The sequence below is a fragment of the Podarcis raffonei genome, chromosome 7 (genome assembly GCF_027172205.1).
Source record: "Podarcis raffonei isolate rPodRaf1 chromosome 7, rPodRaf1.pri, whole genome shotgun sequence".
NCBI lineage: Eukaryota > Metazoa > Chordata > Lepidosauria > Squamata > Lacertidae > Podarcis > Podarcis raffonei.
In genome coordinates, this window is record NC_070608.1 from 32,281,952 (window position 1) to 32,303,162 (window position 21,211).

The window sequence follows — 21,211 nt, forward strand, 5'->3', positions numbered from 1 at the left end:
GAAGATATATGAGCCTGTAGTAATGCCACTGTAAAGCTCTTGTAATTTAAAGCCCTTGCTATGTTACTTATTTATAGATAGGTGCTTACTTTCTTCATGTTAGAAGTTTGAAATATGTTTTCACCTTTTCTAGAGCCAGCTAAGATCCACTCTGATATAATAATATGTAGCTTAAAACATTTCTGATGTAACATTAGCATAAATGATGTCGCCTGTTTAACATTCTTATTTACCAAAAACAAAAACAAAACACCCAGCCTTAAGTACCTGGCAAATAAAAAAGTTTTTTAAAATTGGAATTTTAAATGTTTCAGAAGAAAGAAAAGAATTTCAAAGTTGTTATCCACAGATAACCATTTCCCAGTTGTTTCTGTTTCCTAAGTCAGTTAGATTGTAATAGCTCCAAAGCTTGCTGATAGGTGCTACAAAAATTCAGTGATGCATCAGATAGCCTCAGTCCTCCCTGCCAGTCATAGACCTTAGGACAAAACTAGATGAGATAGTGGAAATGTGTGAGCATATGCTGACAAATTGGTACTATGGGAGTGAAGCTGCTAGAAGGAATAGTAGATTTGATCATGGAACCTTGCCATATTGCCTAGTTTAGACCTTAGGCAGCTGAATGCTAGTAAGCTAGAGCTAGAAGCCAGAACCTACATCTTCCATGTAGGTAAGCATAGTCCAAGCCTTCATATTTTTTTCCAAGTCAGAGGGACGCAGTAGGTTTGCTGGATGGATTGAGCTGCCCTGAAGCTTAAATACACATCACACCTTACCCATCAACCTGCTCTTCACTTGTGACATCAGCACAAAAATCTGACAGTTCCCATTTCTAGCCATGGCAGCTCTCTGCACTTCCTGACTGTAGCTAGGCAACAGTCTCTTGTTGTGTCAAATTGTCCTGAAAGACAATATTGTGGGGAAATGTAATTTTACCCTTTTCTTGACTAGAAATGCTTAGCATGAAAAGCAAGCAATCTGTCCTTTAATGAGTACCACATCTGCACATAGGAACTCCACAAGACTGTGGGGTTTTTTATGGAAAGAAAAGAAACTGAAGACAGCTAGCATCTTGCCTTATTTGAGCGTCTTTTTTCCCTTGAATGCAAGTGAGCGCAATCCACTTAAAGAGTCCATATATACTGAAATTAAAACAGTCTCCCCAGTTTTCAAAGTACCAACATCAGTTAGCTCATTGGCTGAAAATATTACCTATGAAACAAATGTGTCAGTTCTTACACTAAAACTGTGTCAGTTCTTACACTAAAACTGAATATAAGGAATCTCTGCCAGATATTATGAGTAAAAAAATATTTATTGGTCTAATTTTTACAGCTATACAACTGTTTGTTGCTTATGCCATCCTTGCAGTAGTTCGTCATATTTTTACTGTTGTAATCTTTTTACTGAATGTCAGAAAATGTTGCATAACTAAAGTGAGCAAGAGGGAGTTACTTATTTTTTTTACTCAGCTATTTGAATCATTAGAAAAAATATATAAACTTCATACGTGCTATGTGATAATAAATATACAGGCACATCAGGTGTATTCTAGGGGCAAGATGTGGAATCGACACAGTAGCAAAGAGCTCACTGAGTTGTCACAGTAAACTAGCTAGGATTGCCATATTTCAAGAAGTGAAAATCTGTTGACCTTTACTTAGGAGAAAATCCCGGATGAAACGCCACTTTTTGGAAATTCCCCCCAGATGTCACTTCCGCCACTGAAATCCCACTAATGTCCGGGAAAATCCGAACATATGACAACACTAAGCTAGCCATAAAAATGTCAGTGCATGTGAACTAAATGTGGGGAGGAGTGACTGCACACAAAGGTTTTGCAGTTCAATCCTCAGCACAGTGTCGCTATCAGTCAGTACTGAGACAATACTAAGCTACATGGGCCAACCGTGTTTTGATACAAAGTCCTATTCTCCAATGGTTTGTGTACATTGAGGCTCCTAATGTCTCACTGTCCTTTAACACACAATGCCATGGGCATGTTCAGTTTCTTGAAAATGCTGTCTGATAATTGCATTCAAAAAATACGTCTCTCCGGCTTCTCATAAAAAATAATGTGCCCTTTGAAAGAGTGCAGTTTTAAACAACATCAATTCTCTTCTTGGATTCTGAGCCTTTCAAGGAACAGCGCATTCTAGTTTTCTTTAGTCTTTTCTATGAAACTCTGGAGGCAAGTTGTGTGTTTTTTCAAAAGCTACATCTCTAGGGAAAGCATTAAGCATCGTAACACGCAATTGAAAACAAGTTGCCAGCACTTTTCTATCCTTTCTTATACTGGCCCTTTAAAATGCTCAGGAGATGAGTAATTAGAGGCTTCTGCATGGAGTATTGCCAGACACATTCATTGTCTTTATTATAAATATATATTTATAGCTGCCATAAATATTTGTCCTAACTAGGAACCTTGCTTACAAACTCTGTCTGTGAAGAGGGTTTTCGTGTTATATTAATTTGTTTTAAGAACACCATTTTAATTGTGATTCCCAGAATTTTCCTTTGCATAGTTAGGATTTATTTCTGTATTTGTTTTTCTCAATATGCTTTTAGGTTATGTGATGAGACAGAGCTGGTATACAGTTATAGTGCCTTTGCATTCTCTCAGCATTCTTTCCTGTTTATGGGAATTATCTCCCCAGGAAGCCTGTCTGGCACCTACAATAATGTATTTTTGGCACCGAAAGGTGATTTTTCATTTTAGCAGGCCTTTTTTATTTGATGAGCAACTCTTCTGCTGCAGTAGTTTTTAATCTGTTGTTTTATTGATGTTATTGTGTGTTCATTGGGGGGAGGGTGAACTCTATGTAAATAATCACTGAGGAGTGATATATAAACATATGAAAATGTAACCTAACCTTGAGGACCAGGTCATTGTGGCCATAGCTCAGGGGTAGAGCACGTGCTTTGTTTGCAGCAGGTTTAAGATTCAATCCTCAGCCTCTCCAGGTAGGAATGAGAGTGTCTCCTTCCTGAATCCCCCTGGAGAACTGCTGCCAGTCAGTGTTGACAGTACTGGGCTAGATGGACCTGGGAGTCTGACTCAGTATAAGGCAGCCTCCAATTTCCTATGCCTAATGAATGTAAACAAATAAATATTAAATGAAACACTGAGGATTTCATTCATGGTATGTCCCACAGAGGATCCTAAGGTCCATGAATAATAACAGCTTAAAGGTCCCGGGCCCTAAGGAAGCCAGACTATCCTCCACCAGGGCCAGGGCTTTTTCAGTGATGGCTCTGACCTATGTTCCACAACTGTTGAATTTCAGGGCTGTGTGCTGGAAATTATTATACTGTTCATAAGTCTTTAGGTCTAGAGACTAATTCTGCAGCTTTCCCTTCTAAAATTATGCTGGTTGTTTAAGATAGGGCTTCTAGAAACTTTAGAAGAATCAGGCTATGGTAGATGCATAGGAAATGAAAAAAATGAATTGTTGTTGTTGTTTATTGAGAATGCATGGCAGAATTTGTATTTGTTTAAAAACCAAAATAAAAATGTGTTAAAAAAATGCATGGCAGACATATGTAGCAAAAGGTTGATATAAAAATTGAAATTCGATTGTGGTTTTCACCAACCGTCAGTGATGATAAGACGAAAAGCCCAAAGAGGGATAGAGAAGTACAAATGGTACTAGTAAAGTCTCCTTTGGAGAAAGGGTTCACTTAGGTCCTTTTTCTTGCAAGCCGGTGGTAGAAAATTGGAGTAAATGTTGCTCAATCTGAGTTAAAACTGCCAAAAAGCAAAAGAGAAAGAGATAATAATCAAATGGAAGGAAGAAACTTGATCAAGCGTAATACTGTGAAACAAACTTAGAGGTGATAGGAGTCAGCAAATTAGATGAGAGACGTGATCCTACGCCCATTGAAGTGAACTGGCAAACACTGCAGGCTCAGCCCATGTATTTGAAATGTGATACAGCCACAAAAGTGCTAATGCTATTTTAGGCTGTGTATGCAAACGCAAGACATGGAGAAGCAAGGTGATAGCCCTCTTCTTTGCCTGCATCTACTGGCTCTGCATGGGTTACTTGGTACTTCAGTACTGGAAAGATGCAGACAAGAAGGAAATTCAAATAAATAGTAGTAATGCCAGAAATGAAGCTGCTTGACCCTGGAAGCTACTTCGGGAAGAACTGACTTTGAAACTTGCACATGTTACCATAAACAATGCTTTCAAGTGGTGAAAACTTGCAGTGTAAAAACACTGGGCATTTTGCCACAGTTCTGTTTCAGGTTGCCCTCAACTCAATCTCCTGTTTTAATTTTGGTATACATGGGCTTACTTTTTGAAATCAGGATGTAGAAAAGAAAGTGTCATATCAGAACTTGTGTCCACATTTCTTTTTCTGGGGTGGAAATGGGAGCAGAGTCCTGGGTTTCTCTGATGTCTTGCTCACTGATTTGATTTCAAAATGCAATTTCTGATGAAACGTTTCCAAGCGCATTTGTTGACAAAGAACACAAAACAAGGAAGCAGCAGCATTTGAAAGCTGCATCTGTAAATACAGTACTAATGAAAGCTTTTCCTATGTTTTAGCTTAAAGAAGGGCATAAAAAGAAAACCACTAGTATTTATGATTTTATTTCTTCAAAAAAAATTGTAAAAGCGATTAATCCAAAAGAAAAATATCCCACAACATCAAAAGAGAGTAAAAACTATAAGTCTGTTAGATGGAAAATGTTATTGATCTCCTTATTTTTGTTTCAGTAGCTTGATACAAGTGCTCAAGTTTAATTGCTTTTGTCACTGTTAAATTTAGGTCCTGATTATATCAAGCAGCGATTTCAAGAAGGTGCAGATGTTAAGGAAAACCCTGAAGAAAAAGCTCAGGAAAAAGCACCTACACCAAAAGAATCTCCTCACTTTTATCGAAAAGGCACTACACCTCCTGGGACCCCGGAAGAGAGCCCAAGGCAAAGCCCCCTCCCCTCTGCTGAGCCTTCCCCTGCAAAACAAGGCAAAAAGCAAAACTCCTCCTCTGAGGTCAGACTAATCCAAGAAAAAAAGAATTTACCTAGTGAAAATGTGACACCTGTGGTCAACAAACCTCTTTATTCGAAAGCACCTGTGAAGGAGGATATGATGGTAAAGCCCCAGCCAAAGTTGTCACCCCGCAACAATCCTACCCACACAGAGAATGGGGAGTTGCATGATCATTACCATGGCTATTACGTGAAACCGAATCCAGCAAGGTACCCATTTGAGCTCGGGGAAGACGAGGACCATGCCAACCCATCATCTTCAGCACTTGCACTAGTAGCATCAGCTCAGAAGCCAAGCCCCAACAAATCTGGGATTCAGTTAGATGCCAAAGAATCATTAAAGAAGCCTGAATCTGTTGCACCAAAGAATCCCGCAAATAATGACTTCTATTCTTCAGTGGAGAGAGAAGTCAGTATGGTAGGTACTGGGCATTGAGAGTTCAAGTCTGGGCATAGGCCAGAAACCATGTAAGATATTTCTGTTTAGATGAGTCGCCCTCTGAGCGGCCAGGCATACTCAGTATATTTGGTGGTATTTGCCTGCTATGTTTTCTGTTTTCAGTTTAGTTTACATCTCCATCAGAATTCTCTCACCTTCAAGGGTACAAATGAGAAGCAGTTAATTTGAAGCCTAACTAGAACCCTTTCTGGATTCCTGTTCTTTAGGACTGGACTCTGCAATCCTAACTGAGCATAAACCTTTTCCCCATGGAAATACGATATTAAAATACACTCCTCGCATTCAAGGTGCCCTATGCATTTAGTTCCTGCCAGCCTAGCAGTTCAAAAGCACGTCAAAGTGCAAGTAGATAAATAGGTACCGCTCCGGTGGGAAGGTAAACAGCGTTTCCATGCACTGCTCTGGTTTCACCAGAAGCGGCTTAGTCATGCTGGCCACATGACCCGGAAGCTGTCTGTGGACAAAACGCCAGCTCCCTTGGCCAGTAAAGTGAGATGAGCGCCACAACCCCAGAGTCGTCCATGACTGGACTTAACGGCCAGGGGTCCCTTTACCTTTATGGAAGTTGAAAAGGTACTCAGGATAAATCAGTTTCGCAGCAGGGACATTTATAAAATTAACAACATCAATCAGTTTGATCTCAGTGCTCACATTTTTCTCAACGTTCACATCAAATTAATATCTATGTAAAATATGCTCATAAAATATTTGGCAGGGATGAAAGCAAGCAGTGTGTACGGAATTCTCTCTTTCTTTCACCACACTTCAATAATACTGATAAAGTCAATGGTGACTCTTTCACTGAAAGGCTTTTACTTTTCATACACACATTAACCCTATTCAGGCACCCAAAAGTCTGCATGGGGTCTTAAACTGTAGAAGGGGGTCAGAGCACACCTGCAAGCCCCATGTTCACACAGCTTGGCTTCACTGAAGCCTGAAGAGGGCTTCTAAGTTCTGAATATGCTTTAGAAGTCTTCCTAAGATGGAAGAACCTACAATATCAAGGTCACTGGGCAGCTTCTAAGTACCCCATTCAGATATACTTGCAAATTCCTGCTCTAACAGCACACCTGATACCTGCAGACTGGTTGCGGTTTAATGTAATCCCCATTTTGATTGCTGCAAGATCAGCATAGATTGCTCAGTGACAGTACTGGCAACCCCACCACCACCATTTCTAAACCTAGTGAACTAGTAAGTATTTCTTTTTTCCTTTGCCACTACTGTGTCTGCAATACTTAGGACTCACTGGAGGTCTGCCACCTGCGAATGTCCTAAAATCACTGAGTTACTTCTTCATATTACTAACATGTCCTTCAGACATTGCAGCAGCAGCACGAAAGCGCCTTACCCATGACTCCATCACACACTGCCACTAATGGGTCTGCCCATGTGCTGTAAGGCTTATCACTCACATGGGTTTGTCCCATGCAGTTGCCACCTGGTTAAAATTAAGGGTGACAGCTGGATGGGAAGGATCTGTGTGTGGTTGACCCCACTCACATAGTGACAAGCTTTTGAATGCTTTGGCAGCAGTGTGGAATAAAGTCACAGATAAGAGGCTTCTTGAGATTTCACCTAAGGAAGGGCACCTAATGCAACATGGACTGCTGAACAAATACTAATTTTATTATCACTGATAAACATGGCCATATTGGCAATTCAACACCAGTTTTATGGGCAACGTGGGGAGGGAGGAATCTGCTTCACACTTTAAATTGGAATTACATTAGCTGGTGCTATGCCAGTGTTTCACTGGCATTGTTTGCATTCAGCACTGGGGATTGGCTTCATTTTACTAAATAGTTCTCTTTAACAGCAGATTGTGCCCATAAATCAAAACTAGAGATTGTTTCCCCATTCAAGATTTACTGGCTATCATTTTAGGGGTGTTATCCAGTGAAAACAACTTCTGTTTTCATGAGCAAAGATTCATTGGGTTTTTCACACACTCACACCCTTGCTGACTACCTTGGTTCATTCATACATTGCTATGTTTATGCTGTAAATGAGAACTTACCCATCAAAGATTATAAATTTCTTGTCTTTCACAGAACTGCTAAGGCAGCTTCTCATGTTATATTTTTATATGTACCCATCAAATATTTCACACCTTTAAAATACAATGTGTGAACTGGAGAAATGTATGTTTCTAAGCATGCATGGGTGCTGTAGAAAAGAATCTGAGATAGACTGTAGCTCCCTTACAGTGCATCCTTTTGTAGCCAACATGGGGTTTGTACTGTGCAACAATTGAAGAAACCTTTATTTCAGGATGTGAGAGAATAATCCAAAGGCTATATCAGAGATGATTGACTCCTTCACCTTCCTGAAATTTTGGATTAACTTTTTGAATGTGCAAAGAAATCTGTGGCTAAAGCGAGTTCATGAGTTGTCATCCTAGGACGGCAGATCGTGTAAAACTGGTTTTCAGGGCACAGTAAAAAGACACCAAACCAAACTACAGCTAATATTTAGAAGCATAAGAGGGAAAAGAAAAGAGAAATATTAACTTGATGGTCATTTCACAGATGATTGTTTTCTTACATGTAAGTTGCCTCACAAGGGCTTTGCCCTAAAAGGCAGTCTAGAAATATTTAAAATAATTTGCTGCAACATTTGTGTAGATAAAAAATACACATAAATACAGAAGTGATACCAGTTTAACATGATGGTGGTGAAATGTGGCCTTAGTTACTGAGTTAGCAAAAACATTGACAGTTCTTCTGCTCTTTGAGTTCTGTTCCAGAGAGTCTCCCAAATATCCAGATAAGGATGCAATTGATTCTTTGTCAAGTGAATGAATTTCCTTGATTGTTGGTTTGGATTTTGCCAAGTGAAACACCTGTCCTCCACCAATATAGCGACCGACACTGTGTGTTTTTGATTCCACACGCACACACAACCCACCACAGCCCAAAGGGTGTGCTTATGATTACCCCTTCAACCCACTCACACACTTTGCCCAGAAATATACATATATATATATTGACGCAGATTGTATTTCTACAATGATTAATAATGAAAAAACAATAAGTATAAACAGGATGATAGAAAATTTAACAGTTTATTATAATGTTATAGTAAAGTAATAATATTATTACAAAAAAAATGTGCATCAGGCTTATATTTTAATGTTCACAAAATGCAAGAAAATCTCATTTTTGGTTACTAGTTATTATAGATTCACATGAAGCTGTAAGACGGTGACTGTTCCTTCTGTATGCAGTTTTGCTGTGTCACAGAGGGCAAAAAAATGAAAGTCTAAAAATAAAACAATTATTGGTGGTTAATGAGTAACATTAGCACCTCGGTGAGACAGAAGTTAAAATGAATACGCATTTTAGCAGTACCCAGTTAAGTTAAAATGTTGATGATGGTAGCTGACTGAATTATATTGGAATAAATGTCATCATATTAAAAAAAATAATCAAGAACAAAAACAAGTATCAGGGAACTCTGCGGAAAGTCACTGCCAGCCAAACCACTTCAGAGAGAATGGGCAAGTGGACTTTTAGCAAATTCCACTACCATCCCTTCGTCCAGAGCACAGTTGCGGGTGGGGGAGGCTGCCGAGAACATTAAGGGAAAGGTTAGTGCCATTATGCAAGAAGGGTATTCTGCTCTTCCACAGACGCCATTGGATACAATTGAATGTGTGCTACAAATGAGGTAGCTCAGTTTGCTTTTTACTTATTTCAAAGCAAGAGATAACCTCTCTGTCCTCAGCATATCTCCTGTGTAGCTTCCAGTTATTTTGAGCATCAAAAGTATTTCCAAAATGATTTGTGTGCTACCAAGGTCTAGTTGGCACAGAAGTTTTGTATAATGTTGCTTGCAGATTTTCCTTTTGTCTTCAGTACTATTTCAACCCTTGGGGGGCGGGGGGAATTACCTTCCTTATTCTACCTCTTCTCCCAGCCTTTTCAGAAACAGAGAACCTCCAGTGAATCATTCCGCAGAAATGAGAACCGCAAAGCTATTGGAGATACTATCTGATGAGGTTTGACAGCTTAATCAGAAGTGCTAGAAAATGTTTTGAATAAGTCTTGGAGTACTGAAATGATTTTTTGTGTATATGACAATATATTGGTAAACTACTACATAAGTTTATAAGGGATACACAGATTCTAAAACAAAAAAATTAGAACTATGTGAATAAATCACATCACTAGGTTACAGGGCTACCTTCTATCAAGCCAAGCAGCTGGTCTATGCAGCCCAATACTGTCTGCTTTCATAGGTAGAGGCTTTTCAAGTTTGGAGCCGGATATCTTTCTCGTCCTGGTACATGATGTTCTTTTAGCCAAAGAAAACGGAGACTGGCCATGGGATCAATGAGCAACAGCCCTCCCCTTCCCCGTGCTCCATAAATAGGGGAAACCTGCATGAAAAATAAGAACTGCTATTAGTTATAATAGTAGACTAATCAGAAACTAACATTAGCTTTTTATAGTTGATCGTCTTTTTCTTTTAATATGCTGCCTCCTAACAGTGAGCCAAAATGTCACTGTATTATATCGCGATGTGCTTTGTTTTTTTGTTTTTGCTTTTAATTACTTCTTCATTTTACATGCTTCCCTTTTTTATGCCTTAAGCTTGCTGTTATATAAGAGTTGTACGGACAATTCCGGGCATGCATAACGCTTTTCTGTTACAGCTTCTTTCTAACACCTGTTCAAATCAGTCATGGAAAGCAGAGACTAATTTTGCCTTTTTCTATTTTAAGCCCTTGTAGAAAGCTGTGAGGCCTTATTTATGGCGCTTCACCCTAAAGCATTTTGAAGTCTCACTATTAATGTTTTAAAAGCCAGAAATAAGAGTCACATTTTTAATTCCATGGGTGGAGCAAAGTTCTCTGCAGTTTCTTTGATCAATCCAAAATGCCTAAGCAATTTAGAGCGGGGTTTTTGGCATTGCTCAAAGTTCCCCGTCCCATTCTCTCATTCTCATTCTCACTCCTTGAAACTCTCCATTTATCTTTCTTCATAATCCAGTAAAGCATAACCTTTTTATTTGAGCTTAATCCATAAATTTAGTTCCATGGTAACATTTAAAGCTGCATTCACATGGTAGTTAATTTCATTTTCCTAACTGTTGATTTCCATATTACATTTGAGCTTTCACATGATACTTCTGGAATTCTAGTGGAATATAGTGCAAGTTTAGGATCATTTGGCTGTTAATTGGCTCCAGATATAATGCATTTGTAGCCCCATTAACCCAGAAAATCACAGGCATAAAGTGACAAAATTTTGGGTAGCATACTGTCATATATCACTTCCCTGCTGTTTTTATGGATAAGTCGTGAGGGAACAGAAGCATACATGATATTTATACATACATACATACATACATACATACATACATACCCCGCCCATCTGGCTGGGTTTCCGCAGCCACTCTGGGCGGCTTCCAACAAAATATTAAAAATACAATTAAAACATCAAACATTAAAAACTTCCCTAAACAGGTGCAGAAAGAGTGGAAGAGTTGTGAAGTTGTCTCCAATGGTGTTTGTTGTTGTGCCACACCACACCCACTGCTGTGAATGGAATTTAGCTTGCCGTGCCAGTATATTGGTCAAAAAGCCGCAGTTCCATAATGCAACAGATACTGCAGCGTGAAAGGAATGTTAGAAAAAGAGAAAGTGCTAGTCAGGAAAACTAATTCAATATCCCCCAAATCTGAATGCACCCTAATAATGCTGGGATCATATTGGGATTGAAATGTGCCTTTGAAGGTTGCTCTGAGATTATGCATATGGCGCAGCAGAGGCTGCTCTCCTCAGTTTAGAGCTGAGGTATTAACTGCCACAGCTGTAATGTGTGGCATCATCCCAAACGCAGCCTGTTGTGGTGATATTCTGGGCCACCATCAGCCACCTTCCAGAACGGGTAGTTGGTGGTATGGGAGTTTTTCATGTTAGGCCCCAGATCAATGTGCTACGCATTGCAGGCACAAAAGACTAACTCATCCTAAGGATGCCATTTCCAGTACCTTCTACATAATGCGCTGCTCCAGCTGTTTGAAAGGTGGAGGAACAGCACTTCTTCATGATCCACTTGAGGAGATTAGGATAATAGATGACTATATGCTCCTTTTTTGTGTTAAAGGAAAACCCACATATTTTAAATTGTGAGAAGTCAAGAAGAAATACATTTTTTAAAAAAAGAAGCAATTTTATACCTTTTCATGGGCCAAGCATGACCTGCTTATAATAATCTTTTCACTTTCACTGAAACCATTAAAATGATGTCTATATTTCAGGCAGAGGTGATGGTTAAGTTGGTTGTGCTTTCTTACCATTTTTACATCTATTAACAGCAAAACATCTCAAAGTGAAATGTTCCTCTGCAGAGGATTTGTATAATCTGGCTCAGATGAGGGAGGGGAGAATGTGTGACTGACATTGCAAGGGCTAACATTTCAGTATAGTTCTTTTGCTAATCTTTGTTTGCTTTTGCAAATGTCAGCGAATTTTGTTTTGTTTTTTCCACTTGCCACGAAGGCAGAAAAACCTTCCTTCAAAATATATTATTTATAATATTTGTATAGCAAATAGATATCAAGGTGAAATGGGGTTGAAGCCTTCCACTTTTTTTTTCAATCTTCACCTGCACTTCTAAGAACCTATGCACTGTTTGAAGCCCTTAGTGTTGCTCTGTTTTCCACTGCATAACTAGATTTCTAGGAAGAAAACTGCTCAATCCATATGATAATCACACTTTTATTTACTTTCTCCTATTTTAGAAGATGTTACATAGTTGGGTGTCTCAAGAAATCACACTAAAGATGTGTTGAATCAGGAACAAAATTTACTGCTTTCAAAATAACATTTCAAGAGGGCAAGAGGGTACAAAGAAGAAAGAGTCACATCTTGTGTTTTTGCTATTATGACAAAATTTAGAAGCAGCATAATGTTCAAGGTTACAATTTCATTATCTTGTTTTTTGTGAATGTAATCAAACTCCATTTTATTTCACTTTCAGGGTCCTAATTCAATCATGATTGTCCTGGTAATGCTGTTGAATATTGGTTTAGCCATTCTTTTTGTCCATTTTCTAACTTGATTGGAATTAGGAAAGGTAAGAATGGTCTCATGTTTCACCTGAAATTCTCTCCTCCCCCCAAATCTCAGTTCTAATCCTTCCCATTTCAAATGACAAAGCTTTACTATTTGCAAAGTTTAATGTTATTGGCACTTTAATTTTAGCTATGCCTGAATGTGATTCAACATAGTTACTTAATGATATAACTGTTTTGATCCTTCAGTGAAGTCATGACAACTAGTGGCGTAAGCCCACAATTCTCGGCAGTTGTGTCATCAGCCTTTTAAATGGCACGAGTCATGTTCAGACACAGGGAAGGAGGCATGGAATTAGGATGGGACACAAGAGAGATGAAACTTGGAAAACTCAGCCAGGGGCCTGAGCAGCAGTTCCTCTGCTGAGGATTTGTGGCTTTGAGGTCCTCTGAAAGCTGAAGCAAGCAAGCAAGGTGGAGAAAAAAAACCCTCACACACGAGCGTGCACACACACAAGCTTGCGTTGGTTACTCCATCTGTTCCAGCAAAGAGTGTGACTAAACTGGAAATGTACAGAGCTGCACTTTTGATGATGGAAGCTAACAGCTGCCTTACTATTTTGCCGTCTGATGTTTTTGGTGGGGGAGATGGGAAAAGCGACTGCCAGAGGAATGTGGTCAGAGGATTCTGTTGCTGTGGAAGCGATTCCAGTATTCACTCCTATCTCATTAGAAGAAATAGTTAGCAGCATCACTCACCAGTCTTATTCCATTACCTGCTGCTTTTAAAATCTCCTTGCAGTTTTCTGGGAGATTGTGTTTCATTTGCTCATGCATGATTCTGTTAATTTACTATTTATTTAAAATCATTGTACAGCCATAATGTAATAATGTAGACCAGCCTGGAAAACTTCAGTAGTTTTCACCTGTTTCAGAAAAACAAAGCCTGTAGAATATGTGCAGTATAGATATTTTCTTAGAAGGCTCAGTTTCTTCACAATTTTTTTTTTTACCTAAGCTGGTAAAATCATCTTCCTCGAAGGCTTAGCAGGCAATATGTAACAGTGTTTTAAGCCATCATTTATATCTTCCTAGTGACAGTGGCAAGCAGAATTGTTTTTTTATGCTGTGAAATTTATCGGGATGTATCGGCGTACTGGATGAGCAAGGTAGAATATTTTGATAAGTGTGCCATACAGCAGTTTGGATCTTAATTCAATATTGCAAAATTTTGCTGGCATTTACAGTCTTGCCTGATTGCACAATAGAAACTGTTCATTAACATAATAAATAATTATTTTTAAAGGTCAGGCTTCATGTTGAATACATTCAGGTAGAGCATTTAAGTCTGTTAACAATGACTGATTATCAGTTTGATGCCTTTTAATGTTGTTAAAATGAGTCTGTAATCTTACCTCAGCCAGTTAAAACTTAAGCCTCAAACTTTCATTTGGATTCTTTGTCTTAACTAGATTTACAGTCCTGTGTTTGATGATGTGATCCATTTCCCCCCCTCCCTGCTGTAGTTACTGTATTCCATATTACTCAAAAGCATGCTTGTTTACTTATAGGAAAATTGTACGTGGAGTGGTCATTTTGAAAGTCATCATTTTAATTAGAAATAAAAAGTAAAGGGTTTGGGTTTATCTGAGAGAAAAGAATACTTTACAGGAGTTTTATCCTATTTGTAAATTATAATTATAATTATTTTTGATGTTACTATTATTATTTGCATGGTTTAATAGTGAGTTTTCTTCATAACTACATTAGCAATTGTAAGAGGCAACCCATAAAATGGAAATGAATAAGGGATGGTTTTTATAGCCTGGAACAGCTCAAAGCAGGGCAGTAATACAGTGGCATTTTTTGCAGAAGGGGGTTTGAGAATCCTGTGTTTTGACCAGTGTGGAAATCACGAAGAAAGCAGAAAGGCAGCAAATGAAACGTTTAACAACTTGTGTTTGTATGTTTGTTAAGGAAGGAAAACTTGTTTTACTTTTAAATTTAGAAAACTACTTCTTAATTGAGATTCAGGTTTTTAAAATTGTAACAAGCCTTGATGTCCTGTATAAACACACTTTCTTATCTACAGTTCACCCCAGTTAAGTTATTGCTTAAAATAATTTTGTAACTGACATTTAAATTTTATTACATGTTTATTTAAAAAAGAACATGGCTTTTGAAAATGTTTATAAATTTAAGCATGCTATTTCCATTTATAAATATGTATGATTTATAAGCTTTTTTAAAAAACGAAGCTCCAATCAAAAATTGTTGGTATTTTTCTAAAATGTGCACAGCTGTATTTTACATAAAAGGCTATTTATAGATGGTTGTATACTGTACACTACATTTTGGACAGCTCATTGATCTGCCAATGTACTTAATGATATGTCACTTTGTCTATTTAAAATTTCTTGCTGTGAATGAACTCTTTATCTAATGAGCTTCTTTATTTATAATTCTGGAACCCAAAATGGATAATGTACAGTTTTCTTAACTGTATTTGCTCTAATAAAAAGAAATTGTTACTAATGTGTATATGGGTCTTCTCTTTATATATATTTGAAAGCCTGTGGTTCCCCCCCCCCCCAACTTTTGGAGTTATTTCTATAGAATAACCCCTTTCTAATCTATATTTCCATTTCTTATCTAGAGGCACAAAAAGAGTGAGAGCATTACAGTAAGCCATATAATTGTTAAAAGCACGCTAGTCAAACGTTCTATTTGGCTATAGTACTCATGGCTGTAATGAAATTTCAGGTCTTTCCAGCATGCGTTTGGAATGAAATGCAGTCCTAATACTGTGAATATATCAGTTTACAAGGAGATTCAACCAGTGACAAGCAAAGGATTTACCTTGCCTGAAATACAATTATGCCAAATTTGTTTTACAGTTATAAACCCTTTTATGTTTTATTAAGCTTCTCAATATCCACTGGGTGTTTGAAACAGAAATTGCTAATATGTCCTATTTAAATTGTGTTAAATGGTGAGTTTGCCCCAGTAACACTCTTGTCATGCTGAGAAAATGAAAAGTTTTCTTACTTATTTAATTAGGTAATTTTCATGGCTGCTGACAAATTGCATAGATGCACACTAGCTATCCAACAATATAAAAGCACAATCAAGCAGGATTTGTCATTTTTTAAAAAGTATTCAAGCCAGTTTTCCCTTCACTCGAAACATTTGCTAACAGATGTTCTTCATTCCCATTCTTATTCTAGAGACAAAGAGGATGTTAAATCGGAGAACAAAATTATTGTGGTACTTGGAACAAAGTTGTAATTGAAACAGCTAATAATAATGCTGAAAACTCTCAAAAGCAGGCACGATCTTCAGCCTGCTTTACTGAATTGGCACTTGCAATATACATCACTGTGAAGATATTTCTGTGTGCACATATATATGGCATGCATAAATGTGATTTGGGGGAAATGAGTGTATACAGTAGAAGATAATGAAGCTGTATAATGTCTGATTCCGATGGTAGCCTGAATTCATTGTAACCTGCCTGGAGGTTTCTTGTTGTACAGAAACATCTTAGGATGGGGGTGTAACTTGTGAAAGTGGTCACTGAATCCTTAATATATAGACTATATGAGAACAATGGTAACAAGTCACCAATTAGTGCAATGCATTCAACTAAAATAGATGGTGCAATGTAACTGAAATATACACAGAGGATTTTAGCATTCTGGGACTTCTGTTTTCAACAGTATCTGAAATGGTGAATAACAAGCAACATGTTACAGGTAGTGTTTCAATTTCACAAGACTTTAACCCCTTTTCACTATATAATCAGTTTCTTAACAAGGTAAAACAGTACTTGGAAACTAGGAGCATAGAAAGTTGCCATAATAAATCTTAGTCATTATTGTTTATACCAGCATTAGCCAGATGTCCAACTTCAGGTCCACTGATTCCTGTCTATTGGCCATGATGGCTGGGATTGATAGGAGTTGTAGTCCAACAACATATGAGGGCACTACATTAGTTTTGTCTACACTGACTGGTAGCAGTTCTCCGGGGTTTTAAGCAGGTGTCTCTCCCAGCCATGCTTGCAGAAGCCAGGGATTGAACCTAGGACCATGTAGCCTTCCCTTACAATCTTGTGCCAATGGTATTTCATGACGCAAAAAGAAAGTCAAATTAATTTGGCTTGTGAACTATACTACACGATTTCCTTCTAGGATCAGAATGCAGAAGTACATACTGCTGAACATGGATCCTCTGGGAATTCTTGTCTTACTGTGACCTGATGGTGCAATCATTATTTTAGCACTTGATATATAGGCCCGCAATCTCCTGGGGGAAGAAGAAGCATGTGCTGCAAATTTCTCTTGCTGTTTATAAATTCTGCCTTCATACCTTGAGCTAGGTCACTGGAACTATAGGAAGTTACAGATTGTACTAAATGCCTCCTGATTATTTATCCTCCATATTTGAAGTTCAGCCCCCTTCACAGAAATATAGCCTTTCAGAATGAGGTGCCAAGCTTCCGAAAAGCTAGGGGTTTACACAGTGTGATGTGCAGGGAAGATTTTACAGTTGCAGCAGCTGTGACCCATTTAACATATCCAGAAGCCCCTGTGCAATTGTAACCAAGACTATGCAAGGTTGTCCAGCTGGGATTGTATAAAAGTATCATAAGCACCTGAAGCATATACTTCATTTGAACAATCATGGCAAATTTAAACAATCCTTGATAAGTCTATCAATGGCTTACTAGCCATGCTGGCTTTCTTTGAACTGTTGTTAGAGGCAATATGTCTCTGAATACTAGTTGCTGGGAATCTCATGTGAAGAGAGCACTGTTGCATTCAACAGTGGACTTCCCATAGGCATCTGATTGGCCACTGCGAGAAAAGAATGCTGGACTAGATGGGCCTTTGGTGTGTTTTTAATCATAGTGGTTCCATGTACAACCTTCACATAAACCTGTGGCAATCCCTAGACACTCTCAGACACAATTATGTGGTTATTCACTAGCTATATGAACTAGGACCTATGATTTCTAGAAAATACACTAGTTTAACAGCCTTGCTGGTATATCCACAAGGCATTGTATGAAGCTCCCTGCCTTTATTTATTTATGTACTATTGGGAGTCATTTGTGGCAGATCAATGACTTGAAATAAACAACATTCTCCAATTTAACAAAATAACTTTTCCAACTGGTCACCTGGAAGTAACTGTTGCTTGCTATAAGCATGTAGCAAAGTGGTTCTTTGCAAACATGTGGTAATAGTGGGCTAGATTTAGCTGCTTGATTTCATATACTAATTTCATACACAGCTATTTTAGCCTTTCCACATGCCATCAGAACCTCTTTCTGGATAGCTAGGTGAAACATGCTAGCCATTAGAGTCCAAGTTTGCCAAAGTACACTTCACAGTGCACTTCATTCTTTGTTGGGCTGTGGTTAGGATGTGAAGCAGAGTTAATGGGATGGCCCCAAGATGGTGGGTGGATGGACAGTAGACCTGTTCATGTCAGATAACAAGACCTGGTGCTCTGGAGATGCCTTGCAACCTGAATTGATAAGCAATCCCCCCAAAAAACTACATATTAATAATACACTATAGCCAGTGGTTAAATAATATTTCCCCTTTTCACCCCAACCCCAGAATAGTTCCTCCAGTGCTAAAAGTTTAATGTGCTAGGTAGGGACTATTCACATAACAATGTAACTAGGTTACCTAGGCTGAAACCACATGCCAATTTCACAATGCAGTCTACAAAACTAATGGATTGGCTGTTTTGTGGGTTTAGCTGCAAGCTCATCATAAGGTGAAGCTATCATGTAACCCTCTCATCAGAGGCACAAATCAGTCTCTAGGGGCACATTCTAGACATGCTAACTAATCATGTGGCTTGGCCCCACATCTTAAAATATGTAGGAGACATCGTGGGCTCATCCCATTACCTAGTCAGAAAGAGGCATACTTTTATCATTACATTTGTCAGGAATGGAACCTTTATACCAGTGGTTCCCAAACTTTTTTGAGTTCCATAAACTCAACTCCAGTGCCCCCTACCCCACCCTGTAAATAGCACTATTCAGGAACCACTAAGGAGGATGATAACACAGCAAAATTCAAAACAGTAACAATTAATTGCTCATTCATTCAGAATCCAATTGAAACTGTTTAGTTCAATGAAATTGATAAACTTGACCCAGCAATATCAGCTTTTCAAAGTCTGATGGTCATTTACCTCCAGCACCTTCACCCACCCCCAGGGGGTAGGACCAACCATTTTGGGGGAAACCCCTGTATATCAAAAACCACCAGATTCCCTAAGATTTTGCTTTGCAGTTACGAGACTGAGAAAGTTTCCTTCTGTGTGAAAGACCTTGAGAACCAAATTGGCCTGCATAGTGATGCTGGTCATGTTTTCCTTTGTCTTTAAAACACACACAAACCAGTTTCTTTGCTTTTCTGTGTGTATCTAGCAAGTTACCGCTTTGGTTATTAAACTAAGGCCATGATTTGAGCACTGCATAAGAAGGTCAATTAATCACAAACACACATGAGTAAGATGGTTTATATTGATTGACTGCATAAACCACTGCAAGGAAAAGGCTTTCCACTCATGAGATTTTCCTGCTACTAATATAATGGGGGTGGGGTGTCTGAATGAAGAGATAAGACCATATTCTGAATAACAACTTCCTAAATTCATAACTGCCAATGTCAAATAGAAACAATACATAAATCACATCAGAATATGCACAGAAATGTAGCTGTTCAGGTTGTTGTTTTTACCAAACATACCTGCTTCTTACGACTAACAGTGAGTTGAATGCAGAATTATGTAAAGTTTAGTAGTGACCACAAGCAGTTCTGTAGTAAAAAACCATAGGAACTGAAATTTCTTTCTCCAATCTATGCATTACACTTATTGTTCATTTTTCTCCTTTCCACATGAATGACTTCCTGATGATGATTCATAGCTATAGAGTTTATTTGGCGCTGGAAGGCACCAAATGGCCATTTATCCTGGGGATCCAGAACTGTCAGATACTATCTGTAAGAAGCTAGGCCATCAAGTGAGGCTTATTATTGTGTTGTTTTGAGAGAGCACAAGAAGTACTATGCATGCTCCAGGAACACTAGCTGGTTCTTGCCTGATACTGGACCGAATGAGGGGTAATTGGTATGTAATATGCAGTAGATAGACTGTATGAAGTTCTAGGCTTCATACAGAATTTTTAGCCATACGCAATTTTGAAAAAAAAGATTTCCCCCCACACACATGGTACTGTTTTTGTAATACCAATCCCACATTTTTGCACATTGTGACCAGTAATTTTGATGTACTAAGGAGCTCTTCCACTCATTATAAGTTCTCTCGTCCCCAGATTTGTAAACCAGCAAAAGCTGTGGCCTAAAGCAGCAGAGTGGAAAAATCAGTTTTAGGTATGTACATACATCCTGACAAACACTTTTTGCCTACCTAAATTAACAGCTCCCAAATTGCAAAATCCACAATTGAAAAGTTACACCAAGGTGTTTTTTCCCTGCTTGCCAGATTATTATTTTTTAAATCTACTTTTCCCTAACCACCCTATAGGCATCTAAATGTTTATTTGTCTTATGTTTAGAGTTATTTCAAAAGTATTGATCTAAGTCTTAATGGGAATATCAAAATATGCAACAAGAGGGAAAGTGCTGTAGCAGTGCAAGATCAACAGTTGCTCTTTTGTTTTTAAGGCATCTTTTAAGGGGAAAAGGTAGGGCATATCTCTCACTACAAACTAATTTTCCCTGAAGCATCCTGGGAATTGTAGTGCTGGTGAGGTGTAGTGTTGACTTTTTTTCTTTTCTTTTAGAAATGCCTGACACCCACCTACACATACATAAACATAACTACAGTTCATTTGGAAAAAGGAATGACTAATTTATAGTTTAGGTGTGCCATAATTACTGAGGTGCCTCAGCAACTTTGTTTTCATGCTTCTAACAATTAAACTAGTTAGTGCTCTGGAAACTAATCTTGGATCTTCTTAATTAACTATAATCTATATTAATTAGTAGACACATGCTTTCACTTTAAGCCCAGACATTCTACTACAAATAAGAATTTCTTTTGCCTAACTACTCATAAAACCCTCTGCTCCATTGTACTGCTTGAAGAAAAAGGAGAGGGGGTTGTGGTGGTCCTGGCATGCCGGACAAAGTCTTTCACTCTGGTGAGGCCTTGGACCTCATCATTGCATTGTGAGATTTTGAGCACAGCCTGAAGGCACTTGAAGCCAGAACCAGGAATGTGAGCTATATAAGCCCATCTGCCGCTTATGCACATCATGAGTTGCCAGGCTTCTGCAAATTAGAAGCAAACAACCCACTAGCCCAGAGAAGCACAATGGACTGGAAATCATCGTCATCTCTGACAGGCCATTTGCTGGTCAGTTTTCACTGTATCTGGAGTAGTCTTCCTCCTGGATACAGCTGAGGTCCATAAGCTTCAATTAGCTGCATGCGGCTATTTCAGTTCATTTCTTTTATTACTGTTTGTTTATACCCTTGGCAGAAGGGGTTGTACAGATGCAGAAGAGCGGAGGGGAGGAGCAAGGGAGCCTGAGTTGAGACCAGAGGATCTCAGCAAGAGGGAGAGAGGCAAGGCATTCATGGATTATGCTGTGGAGCCGACGCGCATGACCCTGTGTTTTCTTTTTCCTTTTGATCTTCTTGTCCCCGATCCAGACAGAAGACG

The 21,211-nt window shown here is 38.6% G+C and overlaps 1 protein-coding gene across 4 annotated transcripts in view; it reads left to right on the forward strand.

Moving 5' to 3' along the window:
• The window catches only part of JPH1 (junctophilin 1), a 62,690-nt gene extending 47,665 nt beyond the window's left edge, over nt 1-15,025 (forward strand). The window contains exons 4-6 of one of the 4 annotated variants that reach the window (XM_053395833.1): nt 4,779-5,419; nt 9,386-9,467; nt 12,457-12,552. In XM_053395833.1, the coding sequence (XP_053251808.1) occupies nt 4,779-5,419; nt 9,386-9,463 (719 nt within the window). In that variant the 3' untranslated portion in view covers nt 9,464-9,467; nt 12,457-12,552. Of the gene's footprint in view, nt 1-4,778; nt 5,420-9,385; nt 11,985-12,456; nt 12,553-12,739 lie in introns of those variants that run through there. The other 3 variants (XM_053395831.1, XM_053395830.1, XM_053395832.1) reach the window with 3 other exon arrangements.
• The last annotated feature ends 6,186 nt before the right edge of the window (nt 15,026-21,211 follow it).